The 25,125-nt window shown below is 36.1% G+C and overlaps 1 protein-coding gene across 1 annotated transcript in view; it reads left to right on the top strand.

Moving 5' to 3' along the window:
• The window catches only part of Vps8 (vacuolar protein sorting 8), a 519,719-nt gene that overhangs the window by 149,758 nt on the left and 344,836 nt on the right, over positions 1-25,125 (top strand). Inside the window, exons 12-13 of the mRNA XM_090395104.1 lie at positions 12,911-13,033; positions 13,169-13,249. Coding sequence (XP_090251230.1) covers positions 12,911-13,033; positions 13,169-13,249 — 204 coding nt within the window. The remainder of the gene's footprint in view (positions 1-12,910; positions 13,034-13,168; positions 13,250-25,125) is intronic.

A 25,125-nucleotide genomic window follows, 5' to 3' on the forward strand; every position in this document is an offset into this window, starting at 1 on the left:
TTAAAGATGGCAAGAAATTATGAGGGTAGTCTGAAAAGTTCTCAGCCTCAACTGTAGATGGCAACACTATCGGCAAGCTTATTTTTTTTCTAAGTTGGTACATTTGTTATAAGCATCCATCTGAAATTGCAAATCATTCTGTCAAGTAGTTTGTTTTATACAGCTATCTGAAGCAAAAGTGTTGTCTGTATCCCTTGAAATGGATAAAATTGAGTATCGTTCGGTTATAAAATTCTTTGTAAAAGAAGGTTTAATGCCAAAAGAAATTCATTCGAAGTTCATAAAAGTTTATGGGCACTCTTTTTCTTTGTTTTCAACAATTAAGAAATGGGCTGTTGAGTTTAAATGTGGCTGTACCAGCCTTGAATAATTGCAAATGAAAATGTTTTGCTCAAGATGGGTGCCCTTGATCACAGTAGATCATAAACGCACTCGCATGAAAATCTTTGAACAGTGCTTGGATCATTTTTACTAGAATAAAACTGATTTTTTGTGTCGATTTATTACTATGGATGAGACTTGGATTTACCATTACACACCAAAATTCAAACAGCAGTTAGAACAGTGGACAGAAGCCAGTTATTCAGCGCCAAAGAAGACAAAGTCAGTTCCATCAGCAGGAAAGGTAATGGCATTGGTGTTTTGGGATGCTAAAGGCATTTTGTTTATTAATTATCTTGAAAAGGGTAAAACAATAACTGGGGAATATTATTCCGATCTTTTAACCATACCAGATGAAAAAATTCGTGAGAAAAGACCCGGTTTGCAGAATAAAAAATCATCTTTCATCAGGACAATGCACCTATCCACAAAGGTTTTTGGCAGTGAGAAAATTAAGGGATCTGCACTATGAATTGTTGGAACATCCACCCTATTCCCCAGAATAGGTGAATAGGAATCAAGAGGTGATTGCATCTGTAGAGGGGTATTTTGCAAATCTTACGGAGAATCACTACAGGGATGGGATAATGGCACTGGAGCATCGCTGTAATAAATTTATTAGTCTTAAGGGAGATTATGTTGAAAAATAAAAATAATTTAGAAATTATAAATTTGTTTTTTCATTGTTAAGCAGAGAACTTTTCAGACCACCCTCATATATTCTTGGTTTCATCCTTTAACCAAGTAAGCAAACAAAGTTTGCACAAGAAGCAACTTCACGACTGGACTACTTCTATATATAGAAGCTAATAACTTCACATCAGTTGCCTTATTATCCCATATAGTAAGGATATGTGACAAGTATAATGCTATGCATTATGGGAAGGGCCACTACCCAGACCATTCTGAACTTTATTGAGGTCTCATCTGTGAGAGCCAGAAGTGATACCAAGGCTGAAGTAATGTAGAAGTCATATTTCCATATGCAAGTAGTCAAAAGGTCTCTCACAGTATTACTAAAATACTCTGGATCAGAGATAGCTGTTGAAAGTTTTTTCACTTGGTTATAATGGTGGTCGGCAGTGGAGATGATGCGGTTCGGTGTAGTTGGTGGGATGGAGAGTTGTAGAGTTGGTGCCCTACCTCACTGATGAGTCTTTGAATTCCTTGGAGGTATCACATAATAATAATAACTTTCTTTCTTAATCTTCTATCTTTTGACTAGAATTTTACGTAGTATTGTTTGCTTTTCGTATCTTAGTGTGTCTGTGCGATTTTTGTGTGTTTTCCGTGTTTTTTTTAATTATTATTTTTAAGATAAGATAGCATCCGCATGGCACCGATTAAAAAAAAAATGGCGGCCAGATTGCAATGTTTGTTTAAGAATTTTGATATAAAAGAGTTTATGCAATGTGCTGTCTGTGAGATGTATGCTTTGCGAAGAGCGGTTGGAGTCTGGTTAGATGGTGATAGTGGAGTAAATATGTGCAGAAAGTGTAAGGAGAATGAGGATCTAAAGCATGTTTCGGGTGGCGAGAGTGGTATTGTTAAAGAAAGTCAGAATATAGAAAATAGTGATGTGATACGAAATTGCGAGGTAGTACCAGATAGGTGTGAGAGCGATGTTGAAAGTGTAAATGAAGGTAGAAATACAGAACGAATGGATGATTTAAATGATAATGAAAATGGTGAGATAGTTGCAAGTAGTGAAATCGCGCGGTTGAGTGGAACGATACATAGAGCAAAGCGGCAACTGGAGCGTATGCAAAAATGTGTACCGAACGTACTGACTAATAAACAGCAAAAGTCTGATACGAAAAATGAGAGAATGTTTGTAAATAAAATGAAGGAGTGAGTGCTGTACAGAGATTCGTTATTAAGAGGTGTGATAGTTGAGAGTTTGACGAAATCGTACCAACTGGGTGCGAACATAAAGGACGTCAGTGAGTCTATTAGAGCGCAAAAAACAGAGGGTGAAGGAAATGATAGTCGTGGCAGGAACAAATGATTTGAAAGAAGACAAAATGGAAATGATAGAGGATGTGAGGGAATTACTTGAGGTAGTAAAAGAGAAGAGTGAGAGAGTTAGGATGGTGAGTATTTTGCCACGGTATGACAGTGAAGTGTTTAGAAGGAGGGCCATAATTGCCAATGACTTTATGCGTGGATTATGCATGGAGAGTGGTGTGGAATTTGTGGATGTGGGGAGTGAGTTCGGTGGGCAAAAGGATTTATATAAGATGGATGGTTTACATTTGAATGGATTTGGTGTATGGAGGCTTGAAAAAGTGTTGATGAATGAAGTGGAAGTGGATGTACAGACTCAGGGAAACTAGATTTATTAAGGGGGGGGGGAGTAGATATGCAGACTTTAGGGAGGCAGTTGAGTGTATGAATGAGTATAATCCTGAGCGAGTACGAAGGACAACAAATCAGAATGGGAGTGTTAGTATAAGGCATCAAAGTAGGGATGGGACTAACGGACTTCTGCAATTCATGTACACTAATGCCAACAGTATTAGGAACAAGAAGATGGAGTTTTTGGCCTTGGTTGGCACTTCCAGGCCACAGGTTGTTGGTATTAGTGAAACATGGCTGACAGAAGATGATAAAGCTAGTGGGATTGAATGTGACGGGTATAGCGTGTTCAGGAGTGACGGGGAGAATAAACAGCGGGAGGAATGTTATTGATGATAGCTGGTGAGTTGCAGCCAAGGAGTATAGAAGTTGAACTGCAGGATAGAGAAAAGAGCACATTTGAGGCTATTTGGTGTGAGATAGAGACTAGCAGAACAAAATATACAATTGGGTGCTGCTATAGACCAGGTGATGGAATAGATGGTGGGGATAGTATGCATAGGCAAATAGAAGAAATGAGCAGAAGGAGGATAATTATTATGGGTAATTTCAATTATGGTAACATTGACTGGAAGGAGGAGAGGGCACATGGGAGGAAGAAATTGGATTTTATGCAGTTATTAAGGGACAACTATCTGCGACAGCATGGAATGGAAAATACTAGGGGGGCAGAGAGTGCTTGACCTTGTAATCGCATCTGAGAATGTGGGTGTAGCAAACATGACCATGTTGCCATCAGTTGGTGAGAGTGATCATAAGGTCATGACTTGGGAGGTGGCTAAAGGAGTGGAATTTACAATTAAGACAGGATACATGTGGAATTACCGGGCTGGTAAGTATGACAAGCTTAGGAGTGTGCTTGGCTCAGTGCCATGGCATGTAAAACTGCAAGGGCTGGATGTTGATAGTGCATGGGAGGTGGTTAAGAAGTGTTTGCAGGAGGCAAACACTTCTTAACCACCTCCCATGCACCTCCCAATGATTGACTGTATACCAAGAGTCCAAATTATAAATCAAGTACGGGTTAAATGGATGAATAACACTATTAAGCTTGAGCTGCAAAAAAAGAAACAATTGTGGAAGGAATTTAAGGAGAAAGGTGACCAGCAGGTGCAGGAACAGTATAAAGCTCAGGCCAGAAAGGTAACAAGGGTGGTAAGAAAAGCAAAAGCGGATTATGAAAGAAAATTGGCCATGCAGGCTAAAGAGAATCCCAAACAGTGTTTTCAATATGATGCAAGTAAAAGGAAAAATGTTCATGGCAGAATGATTTTAAAAAATGCTGAAGGTAGGGAAGTAACTGAATCAGTCGATATAGTGGAATTACTGAGCGAGCACTTTGCAAGAGTATATCATCCAGGTGGTGACATTGCAGGAATGGATGAATGAAGTAGAGGTAAATAGTCTATTACAAAACCTCAATGTCAGCACATCTGTGGGATTGGATGGTATACCAGCTCGTGTCGTACGTGAAGCGGCTAAAGAATTGTCAGTGCCCTTGACCATTTTGTTTAATTTGAGCCTCGGATCTGGGTCAATCCCAAGGGGGTGGAAAGAGGGGAAAATAGTTTAGGGGGCACATTGCAGAAGTGGCCAAATCAGCTCATCAAATCACTTGGTTCCTGAAGAATACGTTGACGAGCAGAGACAAGCATGTTATTGTTCCCCTGTATCGAGCCTTGATAAGAACCCATCTCGACTACTGTGCCCAGATTTGGTCACCTAGGTTTCTTCTTGATGGGGAGGAGGTTGAGAGGATCCAGAGGCGAGTTACCAAGATGATAACAGGTCTGTGGAATGAACCTTTTGAGAACAGGTTGAGGATTTGTGGGTTGCAGAAATTGGTTGATAGGCAGAGGAGGGGAGATATGATTGAGACATTCAAATTACTGAAGGGTTTCTATAAAATTAATTCAGAAGATATTTTTGAGAACAGGGCTGGTTGTGGGTGGACTAGGGGACATCCATGGAAGCTGGGCAAGAGTGTGGTTAGTAAGGGTGTTAGAGCTGGGTTCTTTACTTTTAGAGTGGTGAATGAGTGGAATGTGCTGCCAGAGTCTGTGGTGGGTGCTGTGACAGTGAATGAGTTTAAGGCAAGGTGTGATAGATACTGTGTGAATGTCGAATAGTTGTGATGAACATGATTTGGGGCCTCCCTCAATGAGTCTAAGGACTACCTGGAGTTGCCCGTAATAATAAATTAAAGATACTAAGAAATTATATACTTGGTGTCATCCTTTATCCAAGTGGAAGCAAACAAAGTTTGCCCATAAGGATATGTGCTTTGCATTATGAGATACTATATATAAGTAGCCCAGTTGTGAAGTTACTTCACACACAAGCTTTGTTTGCTTACACTTGGATAAAGGATGAAACCAAGAGAAGTGTGTCATTGACATCATATTTCTGCAAAGGATGTTTTTTGCATGTACCCCTGTCTGTAAAAGTTGTTTCTAATAAACCAAGCAAGAAAGGTGGAGTATAGACTGTTTGAGTGAGGAATGTGCCTAGAAACATCAACCTGATATCACTCTTCTCCTCCCATAGTAGTTGCATATATTTGTAATATGCTTATGCATGAGTACCTTCAAAAATAAAATGTTGTAATGAACATGTTATATCTTGAACTTGTAAGAAAGACCATTTTTAATGGCAGAATGGTAAGTTAATTGTGAATAGTATTTCTTTTGATGGAAAACCAGTTTTTCTTCAAGGTCATTTCATATTTTGTACTAGAGGATTTTCTTATCTCATTCCCAGTGAATCCAAAATAAATTGTGTTTATGAATGGAATGTAACTAAAAATCCCAATTTTTTAAAATAGCTTATAGTATCAAAACACAGTTTATTGAATAAAAATTAGCTTTTAGATCCAAAAGTTCATTTTTCAGCATTCTGTTGTATCACTGTGTATCTAAGATTCCCTATGGATTTTTATACCTTAGAGACACATTATTATTATTATATAGGTATCTACATGAAGTCAGAAGACTCATTGTGGGAGACCCTATTGACACATTAGTCAATATTCACACAATACCTGTCATACCTTTCCTTAAACTCATTCACAGACAGAGCACTTGTAACCACCTCTGGCAGCACATTCCACCCATTCACCACCCTCCAAGTACAAAATCTAGTTTTAATGCCCTTGTTAACCACACTATTACATAATTTTCAGGGGCGACCCCTTGTTCTCTCACCTCCTGCACTGTACCAAAAAATGCCAATTCTATAAAACTTCTTTAATGACTTATATGCTTCTATCATATCTCCTCTTTTATGCCTATCAGCTAGTTTTTGGAACCTGCAGACGTTCGATCTGCTCTCATAGGGAGCATTCCACAGACCTGCCACAATATTTGTCCCTTGCTTCTGAATCCCCTCCACCATTTCTTCATCACCAGAGAATCCAAGCATTCCATAATCTCATTGTCATTTTTTTTTTTGTCAAAAGCAAGATGGCAGTTTGCTTCTCACCAGTGAACACATTCTGTTTATTCTTATGTAATTATGGACATAGCCTGCTGAAAAATAAGTAAATATGTGCATTTTTAATATTGTTACTGATGCTTTTTAAGTGCATTAATTGATTTTTAGGTTTGCTTGGCATTGCAAAGATGTTATTCGTATTTAGTCATTACTACCTTGATTATAAAGTATGTATCAAATCACTATAAATAGAGAGATGCATGATTCCTCCACAATGCCCACCAAATATGCATTTGCTTTCCTGTTATATATGCTATGAACAGAAACCATATGTCAGGTTCTGTTTCAACACCCCCCCCCCCACTTCCTCATATTTGTTATCTTTCTGTACCATTCACTTTAACATTTCATGATAACCATTTAGCAGAGGATAAAAATGTATTCAGATAATACCTAACAAAATAAATCATTCTTTTTCTCTCTTTTTCCTTCTTCTTAATTTATAATTAAGCAAATATTATTATTATTATTGTTAACATTTGACCTCCATGAAATCAGAGACTCATTGTGAGAGGTACACACTATTGCACACAGTGCTCATCCAACTGTGCTTTAAACTGATTCAATGTGTCTACACCCACATCACACTCAGGCAATGCATTCCAGTTACCAGCCACACTCCATGCAAAGAACCTACTACTCACTTCTCTGCTCACACCCTCCTTATACAGTTTCCAGTGATGGCCTGTTGTTCTGCCCCCCCCCCCCCCCCCATTCTATGAAAAATCTCTTCCATGTCAACTCAATGACAACCCTTAATTAGTATGATGTATGTCTCAATCATATCACCCCCCCCTCTTCCTCCTATTCCTGCAACTTACATTCTCTCAATCTGTTCTCATACTCCACATTCTGAAGACCACTAACCAACTTTGTGAATCTTCTCTGGACCCTTTCTAACATATCCTTATTAACATGAAAACCCGGTAACCAAATCTGTGCACAATAATCCATATGAGGCCTGATCAAGGCCTTATAGAATGGCATCATAACCTCTATTTCTGCATGTCAGGCTCCTTTGCATCATTGCCATTATCCGATATGACGTCTTCACAACTTGTGCAATGTGGCCCCGGAATTTCAGGTCCTTGTCCACCATCACTCCTAGATCCCTCATCTCCTCTACTTCTGTTAAAGTTTCCCCACCAAGTCTATACTTTGCATCCCATCATTGCTTACCAGATATAAAAACCTTACATTTTGCAACATTGAACTGATAGTTCCACTTACCTGCCCATTCATGCAATCTATTTAGGTCATCTTGTAAGTCCATAGCATTCGCTCGATGTGTTTAACTAGTGATATGCAAACAGCTGCATATCACTAGTTAAACACATCCCAATATATCATCATCATCAAATTCCTGCCATGTACCCTCAAGGAGTGTACAGGATATGATAGTACTACATGAAAAAAATTACATCATTATTAATTTCCTATCTATAATTTTCCTCCAAATAAGTCTGTTACTTGTCAAGGCTCCAACATTATCAGATCTTATATTTCTATCGTCTAAGGCACTTTGTACCATATCAATCCACCTATATCTTGATCTTCCTCTGGGTCGTTTTGCTGCCAACCTGGCAGAGAACACTTGTTTTGCTAATCTTTCCTCGCCCATTCTGTTTAAGTGACCATACCACCTGAGATTAGCTCTGCTAACGCATTCCTGGATGCTGACAATGTCAAGTTCTTTCCTAATATCCTCGTTTTTAATATGATATTGCCATTGATGCCATCTGTTCACGCCTATAATTTTTCTCAGGACTCTCATATCTGTGGTCTCTAGTCTTTGGTCAAGTGTTTTACTTCTTACCCAGCTCTCAGATCCATAAGTTAAAACTGGTTTGAACACTGTCTTGTATACAGCTAATTTAGTGTTCCGACTAATTTCTCTCTTATTCCATATGAATTTATTCAATTGACTTCCCACCATACCAGCTTTGCTGATTCTGTTGTCTATTTCTATATTTAATTTATCATCTTCAGTAAAAATCGTGCCTAAGTAGCTGAAATGTTTTACTTGTTCCACAAGTTCTCCATTCACAACACAGTTGACATTTTCAATGATTCTGCCTATTTTCATTGTCTTTGTCTTTTTATTGCTTACCTTCATACCATATCTATTACAACAGCTATTCAATTTAGTCAGAGAATCTTGCAGACTTGTAGCGGATTTATTTAGAAGTATAACATCATCTGCATAAAGCAAAGAGCTGACATTAACATCTCCAATTTTGATATTACTACTTTCCTTCATAATGTGATCCATATAGATAATGAATAACAGAGGATAATGTACATCCTTGTCTCACACCAGATTTAACATTAAACCATCTTCCTGTAATTCCTTCAATTCTAACTGCTGACTTACATCTCAAATAAAGACTAAGTATTGCTTGATATAATGCCCCATTGACACCATATAACTGCAGCGTATGGAATAGCTTCTCTCTTGGCGCCTTGTCATATGCCTTTTCCAAATCAACAAAACTTAAATACAGATCTTTGTTATATTCTCATGCTTTCTCGACTATTTGTCGTAAAGTGAAGATCTGATCCTGACAGCCTCTATTTGGCCTGAATCCAGCTTGTTCTTCACCAAGCTTTCCTTCCACAATTCTTCTGAACCGTTTTTCAAGTATACTTGTATAGATCTTGCCAGGAACACTCAGTAGGGAAATACCTCTGTAATTCTCACATGCAGTTTTATTTCCCTTTTTATATATGGGTACTATGAGAGCTCTACTCCAATCATCGGGAAATAGTCCCTCTGTCCAGGCTTTCTGAACTATGCAGTGCAGCCACTGTAAGACTCTTATACCACCATACTTCAGCATTTCTGGTCGAATATCATCTACTCCTGCTGCCTTTCCACATTTCAAGCGTTTGATGGCTTTTTCTACTTCAAGTATGGATATGTATTCCTGACTGCATGCCTGGTCAGTGTTTTTTACCACTGTGCTGTCATCCCAATATCATTAACATGCAAATTAAACAACAGTGTCCTCAAAACTGACCTCTGTGGCTCACCACTAGTGACCTTTCTCTTTTGGGATACTGCATCCCCCCCCATATACAGCTTTGTGATATCTATCCGACAGCCAGTCACTAATCCAACTCAGAGGTCTGTTATCCAATCCTATCTGTTTCAATTTATTTAAGAGCTTATGTGGCCTTTGCAAAATTTAGTACACCATTGTATATGCATACAGTGCATATTTGCTGTATATGCACTGTATGCATATACAGTGCAAATATATACATATTTGAAACAAATGAGTATAATAATCATCCAATAATTAAATATATTTTTATTAGTTCTGATTAAATTATTTAAGTATAATTTACTCACTATGATAAAAATTGATTAAAAAGAAGGGCTATGATGGCAAACGATTCGATGCGTAGGCTATGTAGAAGGAATGTATGTGAGTTTTTGGATGTGTGGAGTGAGTTTGAGGTAAGATTGGATTTGTATAAGAGGGATGGCCTACTCCTGAATGTGTTTGGTATCAGGAGTCTAGAAAAACTAATAACTGGTATGAGACCTAACACAGAGAGTCGGGGAAACTAAATTATAAAGGGAGGAATGGTGTGAATGCGAGTGTAAGAGCAACAATGTTATATAACTGTGTTAATGATGGGAATGGTCTTTGTCATGGAAATGTTGACGAGGCGAGAACAATTTCGGGTTTGTGTTCATCCGGTTCGGACCCATCATATGTGTGCAAAAATGTCTACATGTGTAAGGCATTAGAGAAGAATAAAGATCTGCAAGTTGTCCAACTGTGTTAGGCAGGCAGACTGCAAACAAGAGTATACACGAATGTTAGGGGTATCAGAAGCAAAGGGGGTAGAGATTGTTGCCTTAGTCAATATGTTGCAATCTCAGATTGTAGGTATTAGTGAGACCTGGCTATCAGAATCAGACCTACTAACTGGTATCAAGTATCATGGTTACAGTATTTTTAGGAAGGATAGGAGAGGAGGGTGCATGCTGCTAATGATATCGGATGACTTAAATCCAGTTAGAATTGAGACCTATGATTGTAGTAATACTATTAGCAATATTTTATGTGACAGTGAGTTTGAAGCCATCTGGTGTGAGGTGGTACACCATCTGATACACCAGGTCTGTAACAAGACAAATTACATATTGGGGTGTTGTTACAGACCTGGTGTATCAGTTGCTAGTGATGAAGAAATGCATGAAGAAATGATGAAGAAAAGATGAGTGAGAAAAGAGTAATCATAATGGGAGACTAATTATCCAAATATTGATTGGATAGCTGTAGAATTTCATGAGAAGAATGAAAATGCATTTATTGAGCTGTTGTGGGACAACTTCCTCAAGCAGCATTTGACAGAAAGAACTCGAAGTCAAAGAGTGTTAGATTTGATTATAGTGTCAGTGGGCGTTTCAGTTAAAGACTTAACTATTCTACCTCCAGTTGGTGACTGATCATGCAGTACTCACTTGGGAAGTGACTAAGTTTATGAATGTTCCATTCAGAAAAGGTTACATGCTGAACTACAAAGCAGGAAATTATGATGAACTGAGGGTATACTGAGTTCAGTGGAATGAGATCGTTGCTGGATGGAAAGAATATCAACAGTGCATGGGAAGCATTTAAACAATACTTAAATGATGTGATATCAGAATGTGTCCTGAGAGTTTGAAGAATAAATAGAGTAGGAGTCAAATGGATATGTAATCTTATTAAGCAAGAGATTCGTAAGAAAAGGACGGTGTGGAAGGAATATCGTTTGCATAAGGATGATGTCCGTTATGAACGTTATAAGCAGCAGGCTAGAATAGTCACAACTGTTGTACGGAAAGCAAAGTCTGAGTATGAAAAGTAACTGTCTCTGCATGCTGAAGACAACCCACAAGAATTCTGTCAATATGCTGCAAGTAAAAGAAAGAATAACTCAAATCCAGATGGCATGAGGCTTACAGACAGAAGAGGTTGTTCAGTTAATGAGTGCCCATTTCTTTAAAAGCTATAAACCTGGTGAACGCAACACTGAGCTCACTGTTATCTCTTCACTGGATGATGAAACGCAGGTGTGTGTGAGGCCAAGATATTAGTGCTGTTGCACAAATTGAATAAAAATTCAGCAATAGGGACTGATGGAATATCAGCACGTGTACTAAAAGAGTGTTCAGCTGAACTGGCCATTCCTTTGACCAGGATGTTTAATATGAGTTTCAGAGCAGGGAAGATTCTGCAGGAATGGAAGGAATGTATGGTAATTCCATTGCACAAGGGTGGTGCAAAAACTGATGTATCCGACTATTGACCAATTAGTATCTCAGGAGTGGTGGTGAAGATTTTGGAAAAATTGGGTAGGGCCCACATTCAGAAATGGGTTGACAGTGAATCTCTACTTTGCAATATACAACATGAGTTTACTATGGGAACGTCACGTTTTAGCAACTTTCTCACATTTTATAATAATGTTACCATTGAACTAGACAAGGGGAATGGATACACTGTTACTTTTGGAATTTGCAAAGACTTTTGACAGAATACAGCATGGAAAACTGTTGCATAAATGTTGGAGAAAATGGGTTTGGGTTATACAATATTAGCATGGATAAGAGGATGGCTGACTGACATCAAAAAGTGGTATATGGAGGATATGAGTCTGCAAGGTTTAAGGTAACAAGTGGTATACCACAAGGATCAGTGCTTGGTCCACTGTTATTCAATCTGTACATTAATCATATTGGGAAGGATTTGACAAGCGACATACAGTTGTTTGCTGATGATGCAAAGATTGGTAGGTAATCAGGAATACTGCTGATCTTTGCAGAATGATTTGAATAGGCTGGAATTGTGGGCATGGGAAAATGGGTGTCAGTTCAATGTCAGTAAATGTAAAGTCATTTCTGCATGATTTGATATCCAATGTAATATTATATTGGTGGGATTAGGCTAGGGAACTTGGAGTGTTAATAGATAGGAAGTTGAAGTTCAGGGGCCATGTGGCAGAGATTGCAAATACAACTCAAAAGATAATTGCAATTCTGAAATGAATGTTCACCTGTAAAGATAAGGATGTTATTTTGTCTCTTTACAAGGCCTTGATAAGACCTCACTTAGACTATTGTGTGCAGGTCTGGTCTCCCGGTTTCTGTTGTGATTCTGATATATTGGAGAGAGTACAAAGAAGATTAAAAATGATATCAGGATTGTGGAATACTGATTATGAAGACAGATTGAGAATTTGTAGACTGCAGACAGGCAAAAGAGGGATGATATGATTGAGACTTACAAACTTCTGAGATGGTCATACAGGATTTCAATTAATGGAATTTTTCAGTTTATGGAAGGTGGGGAAAGGATGAGAGGGCATCCTTGTAAGCTGAGAATGAAGGCTGCCTAGAAAGGTGTGAGGGCTAGATTTTTCTCTCAGAGGATGGTGCATGGTTCGAATGGATTATCTTTGGATGGTGTGAGTGCAAGCAGTGTGAATGAATTCAAGAATAAGTATGATAGCTGGTATGTGTGTGGTATGTGGCCTCCCTCGATGAGTCTCTGTCTCACTGGAGGTCTCTCTTAATAATAATAATAATAAAGATGCAATCATCTTATACACATGCACTTGCACACACACATATATATGATTCTTTCAAAATAATGATCTGTGATCTTTTTTTTTTTATTAGGGAGATCCTGATACATTGCCTGTTTTATGCTGGCAGTTTGTTTTGATCCAAGTAGCACCAGCCACACGCATTATTGATCCTGTTTTGGCATTTGGGCGTCAAAGTCTACTTTATTTTTATCAGGTGTGTACAAGATATGTTTGTACTTTTTATTAGCTATTTATGAAATAATTATTTTAGATGCTGTTATGAGTGCTGCACTTTGTATTGGAATAAATTCAATAACATGTTACTATATTTACTGTTTTCTGATATTAGGTTAATTTTGGATCAGCAGAGAAAATTAACTTCATTCCTCTTCAGAAGATGGAGCTACAGTATGTTGTTCAAAATTTCAGTGTATGTATGTTTTTCTCCCTATCTTAAGTATAACTGTCAAAATACGGTTAAAGACAGGTTTGAATGTTCAGATTTCTTTATGCTATAATATGTAGAAGAATAACATTTAGCAAATGTTATTCCACTTATCAGTGGTATAACTTTTATTTGTGGTTAATAAGCAAACACAATTTTTAGGCTGCCATCAGCTTATTTTAGTTATTTATCCCTTTTTGTTGTTGAGATGAAGAATCTTCTCCCCCTTTTTTGTATACTTAGCATATACTACATTCTTCCACTGATTTTAAGTCATGATGACTTAAATCAGTTTCATACTATACAGTACAAAAGAATGAATGGCATGAAATCAATAAGGATCTGGAATCCTTTGAAAATTTGAAACCAAGCTGGCCTTGGTTAACTTATTGGATAGAATCTCTGCTCTCTCAACCTTACAAGCCATGGATTTAAATTCCACTGTGAAATGAATGCTTTCGAATGTTTAAGTAATACAGTCATCTCTCACTAGCAAACCATGACTTTTCACTGATTTGTTATCGTGATTGAGTTTGTTATAATGGTGTTTGCTGTAGTGGAAGTCTACTATGGTAGCAGCCTTGCACCTTTGCTTGCTGCAAGTCTGCAACTCCGCTTATTTGGAAACCTGTAGTGACTAGAAAATGTATCATGTTTGGTCGCTAGAGCAGTATTTCTTGATATCTATCCCTGGGCTATTGATGGTGTTAATGTGCTGTAGGTTGACATCCTTTCATAGATAAGGTTGCATTATATAAAAATAAAGTTCCTATGGGCTCTCAACTACAATGGTTTTTTAAGCATGTCTCAGAAATGTTTCACAAATATTCATTGACATCTGGCAGTTGAAGGAAAGAAAGAGGATAATGTTATTTTCATTTTGTCTAAGAATAAGTATGTAAGTTGGTGTAATTGTAAAAAAATTTAAGATGGAAAAAACTTGAACAAAAACTATTATTGATGTATACTTTTTGCCTTAGTACTGAAGATACCTTCAATTTTATTTTAAATTTTATTTACCATCATAGCTTAAATAAGACAACTGGTCAAGAAGAACATGAATCTTATATTTCTCACCATATTTGAACCTGAGCGATTTAGCTTCTCTGACCATGCCTTCAGTTATTCCCTCTATGGAAAATATTATTGTACTAATCCTCTATCAATTTCTAATTTATTATTTTCTTACTATACGTATAATTAATTAGGCATTTTATTGATCGTTTGTTGTCTTACTTTATCTCTGATGGCACTTTTTTAAATTATTCTATTATTTGTATTTTTATTATGTTCCTTCTCATTGTACTGAAAATAACTTTGATACCAAGGCAAAAATTATACCTCAACGAATTGTTTCATGTAATCTTTTTTCTGCCTCAAATTTTTTACAAGTATTTTCCTGTTTTTAAATTGTGGAGACAGCCAATGTTCTGTGAACTGCAGTGTTATCTGAAATGATGACCGTTCCATCAGGAAAGAAAATCGCCGTTTTTATTTCTGAAGTTGTGTCCTCAAAAAAAGAAAGAAAAAAGGCTTAAATTTGGAATGATATGCATACAATACAAAGATCTAATATTAGGTTCTAAGAATTTAGAACTTAAATTCTTATTCTATACTTTTTTTTTGCAAAGAATAATCTTAAAAAGAATTTTGTGAATTTTGTTAAGACAATCTCAGTAAAATATCTATTCATTTGTTTACAATAAAACGTAATGCTTATTCTTTCTTGAACACTTAATGTCACTTAAAAAAATGATTAATTCATCTCTGATTAGTCATTTACAGATAAACTTTAAATGCATACTACCAAGCAAAGTCGTTAACTTTCCTAACTTTTAAATGGTTAATCTTCAGGAAACACGTGTTAGTTTTCTTTATTTTATTTTTTATTTTTTTAATTATCTTCATGTAAACAATTCATTATAAGATTATTCCTTAACAAATTAACTGAATCTTTAGCCTGTCTTTTCTGCTCCCATAATTTCATTATCTCAGGTCTTATGCACTGATTATTTGGTTTTATTTATTTTTTCTAAAAATCTGTCAGCTGAACTTGTTATAATATTTTTCAGCAAGTTCCATTCATTTTCAATGCTAGCTTCTTCCTTGTTTTGTCTTTCCTTTATACATTGACTAATCTCATATGCATGTCCTAAACAGCAGATCATATTTTGATGTGCTGTGTTAACAGTATCCAAGTGAAATTTTTCCAGATTTGGTTTAAAGTGATTTACTTTGTTGCTTTTTAATCGAATCTTGGCAAATACAAGTTCATGACTGGTATCCAGTTCAGCACTACAAAACAGATGATTCAGTTTGGCATCAAAAGGGTGTGAGAATTAGAAAGTAATTATGCAGTTTTTAGTATTTGAATCTGGTGAAGTCCAGATGTATTTGTAGGCGGGTCTATGGTAAAGCATGGTGTTTACAACTACGAGATTATTTTCTCTACAGAAAACAAGCAGATACTCTCCTCTTTCATTTTTTGTGTTGATTCCAAATTTACCCATTACATCATGCATGTCGTCTGAGTATTGTCCAACTTTGGCATTAAAATAACCTATAATTATTAGCAGATATTTTTTGTATGTTCTGTTAATTTCCTCTTGTAGTTGTTGTTGATAGAAATCAATATGATCTTCTGGATGTGAAGGATCGGGCACATATGTTTGTATTATTATTTTAATAAAAGGGTTTCTTTCTTTTGTTTGTAGTTTTGCTGTGGTTCTGAATGAGATGTGGTTAACTTCTACAGTGCTGTGGGGAACTGATCTATGGACTATGATAGCTACTCCTTCTCTGAGTACTAAATCATTCTTGCCTGAGTAATATATGAGTATTCAACTCGTAATGTTGAATGTTTCAGATTAGTACGGCCTTGTCTAGTCCAGTGTGTTTCCAAAAGACCCATGGTACTTCATTTAAATCTCTTCAGCTTTTTCTTTATCAAATACGCCTTTCCAGGTTTGTACAATGTTCGAATGTTTACAGTAAGTATGTAGTGAATAGATTTCACTGACCACCTAACCAATTTTTCGCTGTATCACGGTGGCATAAGACTCGTCACGTCGACTCCCCCCCCCAAAAAAAAGTCACCTCGTCGATGCTTCTTTTAGCAGTATAATCCATATGGATTTGAGACAGTTGAATTTAATGTAGTCGGCCTGCCATTCCTTTGCTACATTTGCCTACTTAGATAAGGCAAATACCTGTGTGTGTGTGGGGGGGGGGGAGACTTCCACTGCAGTGAAGAAGAAAGTTCAATAAGATAGGAAAAATACACCCCCAGCCATCGGATACTTTAATAGCATTGGGGGGGGGGGGTGAAATTTTTCCAGATTTGGTTTAAAGTGCTTTACTTTGTTGCTTTTTTCTTTTTTGCTCCATATAAAAAGAAAGAAAAGGAGAAACCAGTCTACAGATAATATATGTAGTATATAATATAATATGTAATGTAATATATGTTTATTGTTGTTTTACTGACAGGGACTGTGGGGAGGGGGGGGATAAGTGTAAACAAAATTAGAGGAGTTCATTCCTTAGGTTTAAAGTTATTAGCAACGAACATTTCACTTTATCACACTTATAAGCACCATTTGTTATATGAATTGTGTGAATTTCAACCCAGTTGTTATTGTTGACAAGGACAGCAAGAGAACACTGTCATGAATTAAGTTAGATTATTATTATTATTATACGGCACTTCCATGGAGTCCGAAGACTCGTTGCGGGAGACCCAGTCTATCATACATCTCCTTGAACCCATTAACAGACAAAGCACTCACAACTGACTCGCAACCCATTCCACTCATTCACCACTCTCCAAGCAAAAAAATCAAGTCCTCGCACCCCTACTGACCACACCTCTGTTCAACTACCAGGGATGACCCCTTGTTCTGGTCTCTCTCTAGCCAAGTGCTGAAACATTTCTCCTGCATCTGTCCTATAAAATCCTTTAAGCAACTTAAATGATTCTATCATATCTCATCTTTTTCTCCTATCAACAAACTTCTGCAATCCACACACCTTCAATCTATCCTCATAGAGAACATTACACAAGCCACTCAACAACTTAGTCACTCGCTTCTGAATCCTCTCCACTGCTTCCTCATCCCCCAAGAAACCCAGGAGACCAGACTTGAGCACAGTAATCCAAATGTGCGCATGCGAAGACCTTATAAAGAGGAATTACAACTTCCTTATTTCTACTTGTTAACCCCTTAACGCACTCAACCGAGTTAACTCGCGTCCAAGAAACTGAATTTTTTCTGCGCACCCGAGTTAATAAGTGTGACCGTGAATTTTGGTTTCACATATAAATACAACCAAATATACACGCTAGACAATTTTTACGTTATATTTATTACCCTATCATGGATAGTGATCAAGACTGGTTATTTAGTTCAGAAGATGAAAGCGGGAAACGCTTCGAGGCCATAAAACAGTTTCTACATTTTTCAAATAATGATGAATTTGATCCAGCAAATCATCCTCGCCCAAGGGAAACTGGTGGAAAAACTTCCGCATTCTGGTTTTTAATCTGGGTTAATGTGTTCTTCACTAGCCAAGTAATCTTATGGGCTAATTTAGCAACTTTAGCAATATGTCCTCTAAACTTTAGCTCTCTGTCTACCACACCACCCATAAATCTCTAGCTTTATCTATTTCCTGGAATACAGTACCATCAGTGTGATACACAGTTTGTAATCTATTTATCCCAAAATGCATAACTTTACATTTCTTGACATTAAACTGACACCCATTAACTTTTGCCCTTACTGACAGCCTGTTTAAATCTTCCTGCAAGCTTTCCACATCACCTTGATTAATTATTACTCTACAGCAAACAACTGAATATTTCCTTTCAGGTTATTTCCTATATCATTTATGTACAAATTAAACAGCAATGGTCCCAGCACTGAACCTTGTGGCATACCACTAGTTCACCTGTTTTTGCCTCGATTTTGCCCCTCCATATACCACTTTTTGATATCTGTCCAGCAGCCACCCTATTATCCACTTAACTAGTGTCATATCCATCCCCATTTGTTCTAATTTGTGTAACAGTGTTCCATGTGATATTCTGTCAAATGCCTTTGCAAAATCCAGCAAAATCATCGTGTAGCCATTTCCTTTATCCAACTCAGCTGTTACTCTATTATAAAAAAAGATAGTAAATTACTAAGCATGACTGACCTTTCATAAATCCTCCGATTCTGTTAGCAGATTTCTAAACATCCACACTAGTGCAGCTCGAATGCTTTAATTAGCAGTTTTATTTCTATGAAAACAAACGGTACTAATTTTTGATTATTAGAGAGGCAGAAGTATACATGAAAAAATCTGCAGTGAGTAAAATAATTTCATGTTATAACTTTGTATTTGTAAAAACAGACAACTCTTCTAGTAGTGAGTATTTCTTTAATATTTATATGAATAAATGAATACACAATCTTAATTAATTTTTCATAAAATTTAATTTGTAAAGTTATATAATTCTACTAAATGATTGTCTATGCTAGAATTATAATTAATAATAATAATAAATTAATTCTTAAATGAAATAATTTTAATGTACTAATGTTTCTGACTTATTTTATTGTAATAATGTACGGGACGTTATTGTATTATTAAATGCCAGATAGTGGCCATGAAATGAATTTATTTACTTAGAGCAATATATATGAAGTGTTGTGCACATTCTAGCAAAATCATTCTGAAACCAAAAGTTAATTAATTCTTGTGTATGAAATTTCTTCACATAGCATAATGCAAATGACAAAAATAGACTGTGTATGTATGTATATATGTATGTGTGTGTGTATATATATATGTATTGTTATTAGAATTAGTTAAATATTAATTTTTTAATATATATATATATATATATATATGCTTGTAATCTTTGTTCTTGTTAAATTTAGGAAGGCAGAATAAGCATTGATATTTCTTAGTCAACTAAAAGCAAACATGACAGTCTGCACCATAAAATAGTAAACTGACAAAAATCATAAACATCAATATGGTCATAGGAGTGTTGGTAGATAAGGAATTGAAATTTAGGGGACACATTGCAAAAGTGACCAAAACAGCTCATCAAATCACTTGGTTGCTGAAGAATACGATGACAAGCAGAGACAAGCAGGTTATTGTTCCTCTGTATCGAGCCTTGATAAGACCCCATCTAGACTACTGTGCTCAGATTTGGTCACCTAGGTTTCTTCTTGATGGGGAGGAGGTGGAGAGGATCCAGAGGCAAGTGACCAAGATGATAGCAGGTCTGTGGAATGAACCGTATGAGAACAGGTTGAGGATTTGTGGGTTGCAAAAATTGGTTGATAGGCGGAGGAGGGGAGATATGATTGAGACATTCAAATTACTGAAGGGTTTCTATAAAATTAATTCAGAAGATATTTTTGAGTACAGGGCTGGTTGTGGGAGGACTAGGGGACATCCATGGAAACTGGGCAAAAGTGTGGTTAGTAAAGGTGTTAGAGCTGGGTTCTTTACTTTTAGAGTAGTGAATGAGTGGAATGCGCTCCCTGAGTCTGTGGTGGATGCTGTGACAGTGAATGAGTTTAAGGCGAGGTATGATAGATACTGTATGAATGTCAAATAGTTGTGATGAATATGATTTGGGGCCTCCCTCAATGAGTCCAATGACTCCCTGGAGTTGCCCGTAATAATAGTAATAATAATAATAGTAATAATAGCTAAGTAAATGCAAACAAGAGGCCACATATATCAATCAGGATGATTCCATTTAGGATGTAATTCTAAAGAAAAAGAGATAAATTCATTTAAGACACCATACTTTTTTTTAACTAACAGTGTTTTGATTTTTTTCTGTTATATTATCCATTTAATGTTATTTTCCATTTGTCATAGTTCTACATAACTATAAAGAGTAATATCTAGTGTAAAGGATAAAAACAAAAAAATGATTACATTTGGCTGACTGCACAAGAGTGCTAATGTATTGCAGGAAAGTGTAGCTTCAGGGGTCAGATCAGATGACCTAGGATTCGAATTTTTGAAGAATCGCTGTTTTTATCTGACAGTAATCTACTGTCAGATAAACAGTAGATTACTGTATATTTCTAACTCACCTCACAACTTAAATAAAGATGTTTGTTAAACTATTCTTAAAGTGTTTTTTGCTTTAACAAGATCACACATACATATTAACATAAAGACTAAAAGCAAAACAATAAAGCACTAAACACAGAAATAGATCAGAAATAAACTGCAGCCTGTTTCAATTTCGCTAAGCAATGATTGGGGGAAAGCAGAACAAACAAACTGGATTGGTTTGCTAAATTGGACACTCTTATTTCATCTTTGATCGATGCTGAAAGTAGCTAAACTACAAAATTTGCATTAAACACAAGATTAGCTACCCAGTTATATTTCACTTTCTCCTAAACAACATCCCATTTCATGCTTACCATTTTTGCATTCATTCATTTACTTTGGTTCCAAGAATTAGCTTGCAAGAATAAGAATTGGCATTGTTTGTAATGTATTGATTCTGAAATTAGGAGTATCTTGTGAAAATTAGGAGCATCTAAAAGCATATTGTGATATTGTTTTTTTTATAATAAGTAAAAGAAAAAAAGAATCAAAAATAGTATATAATAGCAACAATACTTTTCAATCTTTTGTATATTGATGTTCATTATTTCTATATTTTTTTATTTATTTCTTCTATAATGAGGTGGAAGCCTCTTGTAATGTGAGCTGTATCTTGTCTAGCGTATGTGTAAATCTGGCCTGCATAAGGAGACTTTACTGTGCTCCAATTCCAATTTCCTCTATGGCCTCTCTATTATTTGCCTCTAATTTTCTGCAATCTAAATATCCAAACAGCAAGGACATTTTCCTTGGTAACTTCCATGTTCACCACTTAGACTGGCTTCCCTTCTCTAACTCTCCACTGATCAAGCTTTGAATCGATGCCCAAGTATTTGAACTGATCTAACACAAATTTTCCATCTACCCACCACACTATCAGATAATAGTCAGCATCCATCCAAAATTCTTAACCTTTTTCTTAACTAGCTTTCCTTCAGTAATCTTGGCAGTTCAGACCATAATTTCATCTATATTTCTTTTCCTACAGAATTGTAGGAAAAATGGTAGTATCATCTGGATGATCATCCAGATAATACTACCATTGTAATATCATCCAAACATAAGGTTGACGTATTTGCTTCATACTATAACATGAACAGCTTATTGCATGTCTCCTCTGATCTTCTGTTAGAAAAACAAAAAAAGAGTGTGGCATCTCCCCCTTTCCCCAGTTGTGTTCAGTTACACTCCAAATTGGCATCCATCCTGCATTGTCTTTACAAGTTGTCATACTCATCTAGCATCAATTAGTAGCATGAAAGCAAACCTATGTTCAGTCCATGCTAAAAAGATGGAGATAAAAATTTGCCTTCAAACTACCATTCATTCATTCAGGTCCACCTCATTTTTCTCAGGTGGAGTGGAAAAGGTCATCAGCAGCCAACTTCTTCACTGCTAGAAAACTTTTAAATTTTCCTTCTGCTCAAATGAGTCAAGCCATCTAATGCTTTGTCAGAGCTATTGAGTGCAACTTCTGTTCTTCCATGCTTCCACTTCTCTGACATCCAGATAGTACATCACATCACCTAAAGATAAGACAGATCTCCTGGGATCATTTTTCTCCTTCTATTCTTGTGGCAACAAATTACCTCCCACAGTTATCAAGAAGTGCACTGTATACCTCCTCTGATCTTTTGCAAAGACATCAAAAGAATCCTTAATAGCTAACATGGTATTTATTCCCCCTCCCACCTAACTGTTCTCAAAAATTGTGCTTCGGAATTCATACATCCTATATTGTCTTTACAAACTGTCATACCCTAGCATCTACTCTACAATGCATGGAAGTATGCCTATAGTCATCCCACCAAAAAAAAGAAAGAAGAAGAGGAGAGAGAGATAATAGTCAGCCATTAAACTATATCATTCCATTTCTCACTCAGTTTTCTCGAAAGCCATAGAAAAAGTCATCAAGAGCCAACTTCTTTACAACCTAGTTATCTACAGGTTTAAATAAAAGGAGAATGATAACTAGCAGTATGTCAGAGGTCTCTCTACTTGGGTAGATTGCTGTTTAGTTGGTGCATTAATGATAATGGGAATGAGTTGAGGAGGTATATCCAGTTGGTTGCTGGTGATGCTGAACTAGGTAGGACAATGCTTCATAAAGGTGATGGAGAGAGAGATCCTGTAGGATGATTCAAATAGACCTACACTTTAGGCCAAGGATAATGGTTGTCAGTTCAATCTAGAAAAGTGTAACAGCTCTTTGTGATAAAAGGACTGCACCTCCAAATCCAAAAATTAGAATAATCAAAAAAATGTGTTGAATGATTTGCAATTCTGATTTATTGCATAGAAAATAATTATGACCAAATACGAATTAGCATCATCTAAATCTATGTACTTTGTAGATTATATAATCATGTAAACACATAAAAATGTATTACAATTATAAGAAAACTGTTATTTGAAAACATTCACAAAATTAGAATATTTTGAATTGGTTTTGAGGAGAGCGTAGAAATAGTATATCTTTCAGTAACTGCAGGACTGAGCGAGGAATAGTTTGCACGTGGATTTCAGTTAATCATTTGCTAAATATGGATCGAACGAGTGAATATTGGAAGCTAAGATGTTTCGTATGTTGTCTCTACACAACGAAGGCCAAACTCAACAGTTTATAGCTAAGGAATTGAGATGTTCTCAAGCAAGTATGAGTAGAGTAGAGTAACCAAAGTTTTCAAAATAATCTCTGCAATAGTAGTCGAAAGGTAATAATTACATCAAGAGATGAGAGGAGATTGAAGAATATCATGAAGAAAAACCATTTCCGAAATGTAAGGTATTTTCACAGGAGATGGAAAAAACTAGGTGTGAATGTGTCTAAATTTACAACATTGAGACGACTTCACAAATTGGGTTTTAAATCAAGTGTGCCTAAGACGAAGCTGCTTATGACTTCCAAGCAAAAGGCAGCTAGAGTGTGATGGTGTAAGCAGAGACTGTTGTGGGATCAAGAGAACTGGAAAAAGGTCCCATAATCATCAAAGGATATGTGTTTGGTGTTTTAAGCAAAAAAGCATTTGATAACGATTGCATGAAACATTCGATGAAATTTGCAACTTCTCTGTATGACCGCAGAGAGTCTAGGTAGGCAGTGTATTGTATATGAAAGAGTCATTTCCAAAGTGTAGCAAGAAATTCTTGAGCACTTTATATTACTGGCATCAGAAGATTTATGTGATGATGACTTTTTCAGCAAGATTCATCTTGTGACACTTCCAAGACTACCGGATGGCTCAAAGAAAGGCAAATCAGGTAATTCCTTGGCCAGCAAACTCACTAGATTTAAACCCACATTGAGAATTTGTGGGGAATTATGAAGAAAAATTCAAGAAGTTGCCCCAAAAGACAAAAATGAATTTGTTTCTAGTCTACAGACTATATGGACATGTTCTGATAAAAGAGACTGTGAACTGCTAGTAAATAATATGTCCAGCCATTTACAAACAGTCACATAAGCTAAGGTGAATGCAACAAAGTACTAATTATCATGTTGTTTCCCTTTGATTGTAATTTTTGTGCATTTATTTTCACATTATTTTAATGTTTTGAACCACATTTACAATTATTCTAATTTTGTGAATGTTTTCAAATAACACTTTTCTTATAATTTGTTACATTTTAATGTATTTACATGTTGTATAATCTACAAAGTATGTAGATTTAGATTATGCTAATTCATATTTGATAATAATTATTTTCTATGCAATAAATTAGAATTGCAAATCATTCAACACATTTTCTTTGATTCTTCTAATTTTTTGATTCTTAGGTGTACAAGCTGTCCATTTTTGATTTGTGTATTACACAAATGTAACTGGACTGCAAGAAATGGAGACTACCATGCATAGATATGTTCAACTGGCTTTGGTGATGAGGAATTATAGTTTGTCGATTGTTCCCTGTTATGATAGCTTAAACATTTAGGTTAAAAAAATTTGGTTGTTAGGCAGAAAATTGAATATTTTAAAAACTTGCAAGTTACAAAATGATTATTTGTAGGATAGATGTGAATAAATTTTTCCATATACAATTCAGCAGTGGAGGGGGGGAAAATGTCATCCCTGTGTGTAAGATATAGTTAATAAGGATGTGAGGACTAGATTTTATTGCTTAGAGACCTTCTCTACAATGAAGCTTCTTACTCCAGTGAGATGCCCATATCATTGTAATCAATCCTGCAAGGACAGTTTTTTCTAGAAAGTGAGCTGCCATCGTATATAATGGGATATCTTTTTTTTTGTCAACCTCTTGGTCTGTTCAGAAACTATTATTCAAGAGTAAATAGTGTATCTGTTATTTCAATAACATCTAAGTTAAGTTATAGAAAGCCTCTGGCTTAAATCTATTTAGTTGATTGATGAGTTCAGATAAACACATAATAAAGGAAAGCAAAAATAACTTCTGATTTTTACTGCCAGTGGTTATTTATATGAGGTGTGACTATTAATAATGAGACTGGTTGCAAAAATGTGGTTTTTTATTATTACAGTTGTACAGCTTATTATTATTATTATTATTATTATTATTACGGGTATCTCCATGGAGTCAGTAGACTCATCGCGGGAGACCCAAACTAGCAAAACAATATCTGTCATATCTCTTCTTGAATTCATTTACAGACGAAGAGCTCACAACTAAGTCAGGCAATGAATTCCACTCATTCACCACCCTCCAGGCAAAAAACCTTGTTCTGACACCTTTGTTAACCACACTCTTCT

The sequence above is a fragment of the Typopeltis vanoorti genome, chromosome 7, assembly GCF_054136105.1.
Source record: "Typopeltis vanoorti isolate ZY-2024b chromosome 7, IOZ_Tvanoo_1.0, whole genome shotgun sequence".
In the NCBI taxonomy this organism is placed as follows: Eukaryota; Metazoa; Arthropoda; class Arachnida; order Uropygi; family Thelyphonidae; genus Typopeltis; species Typopeltis vanoorti.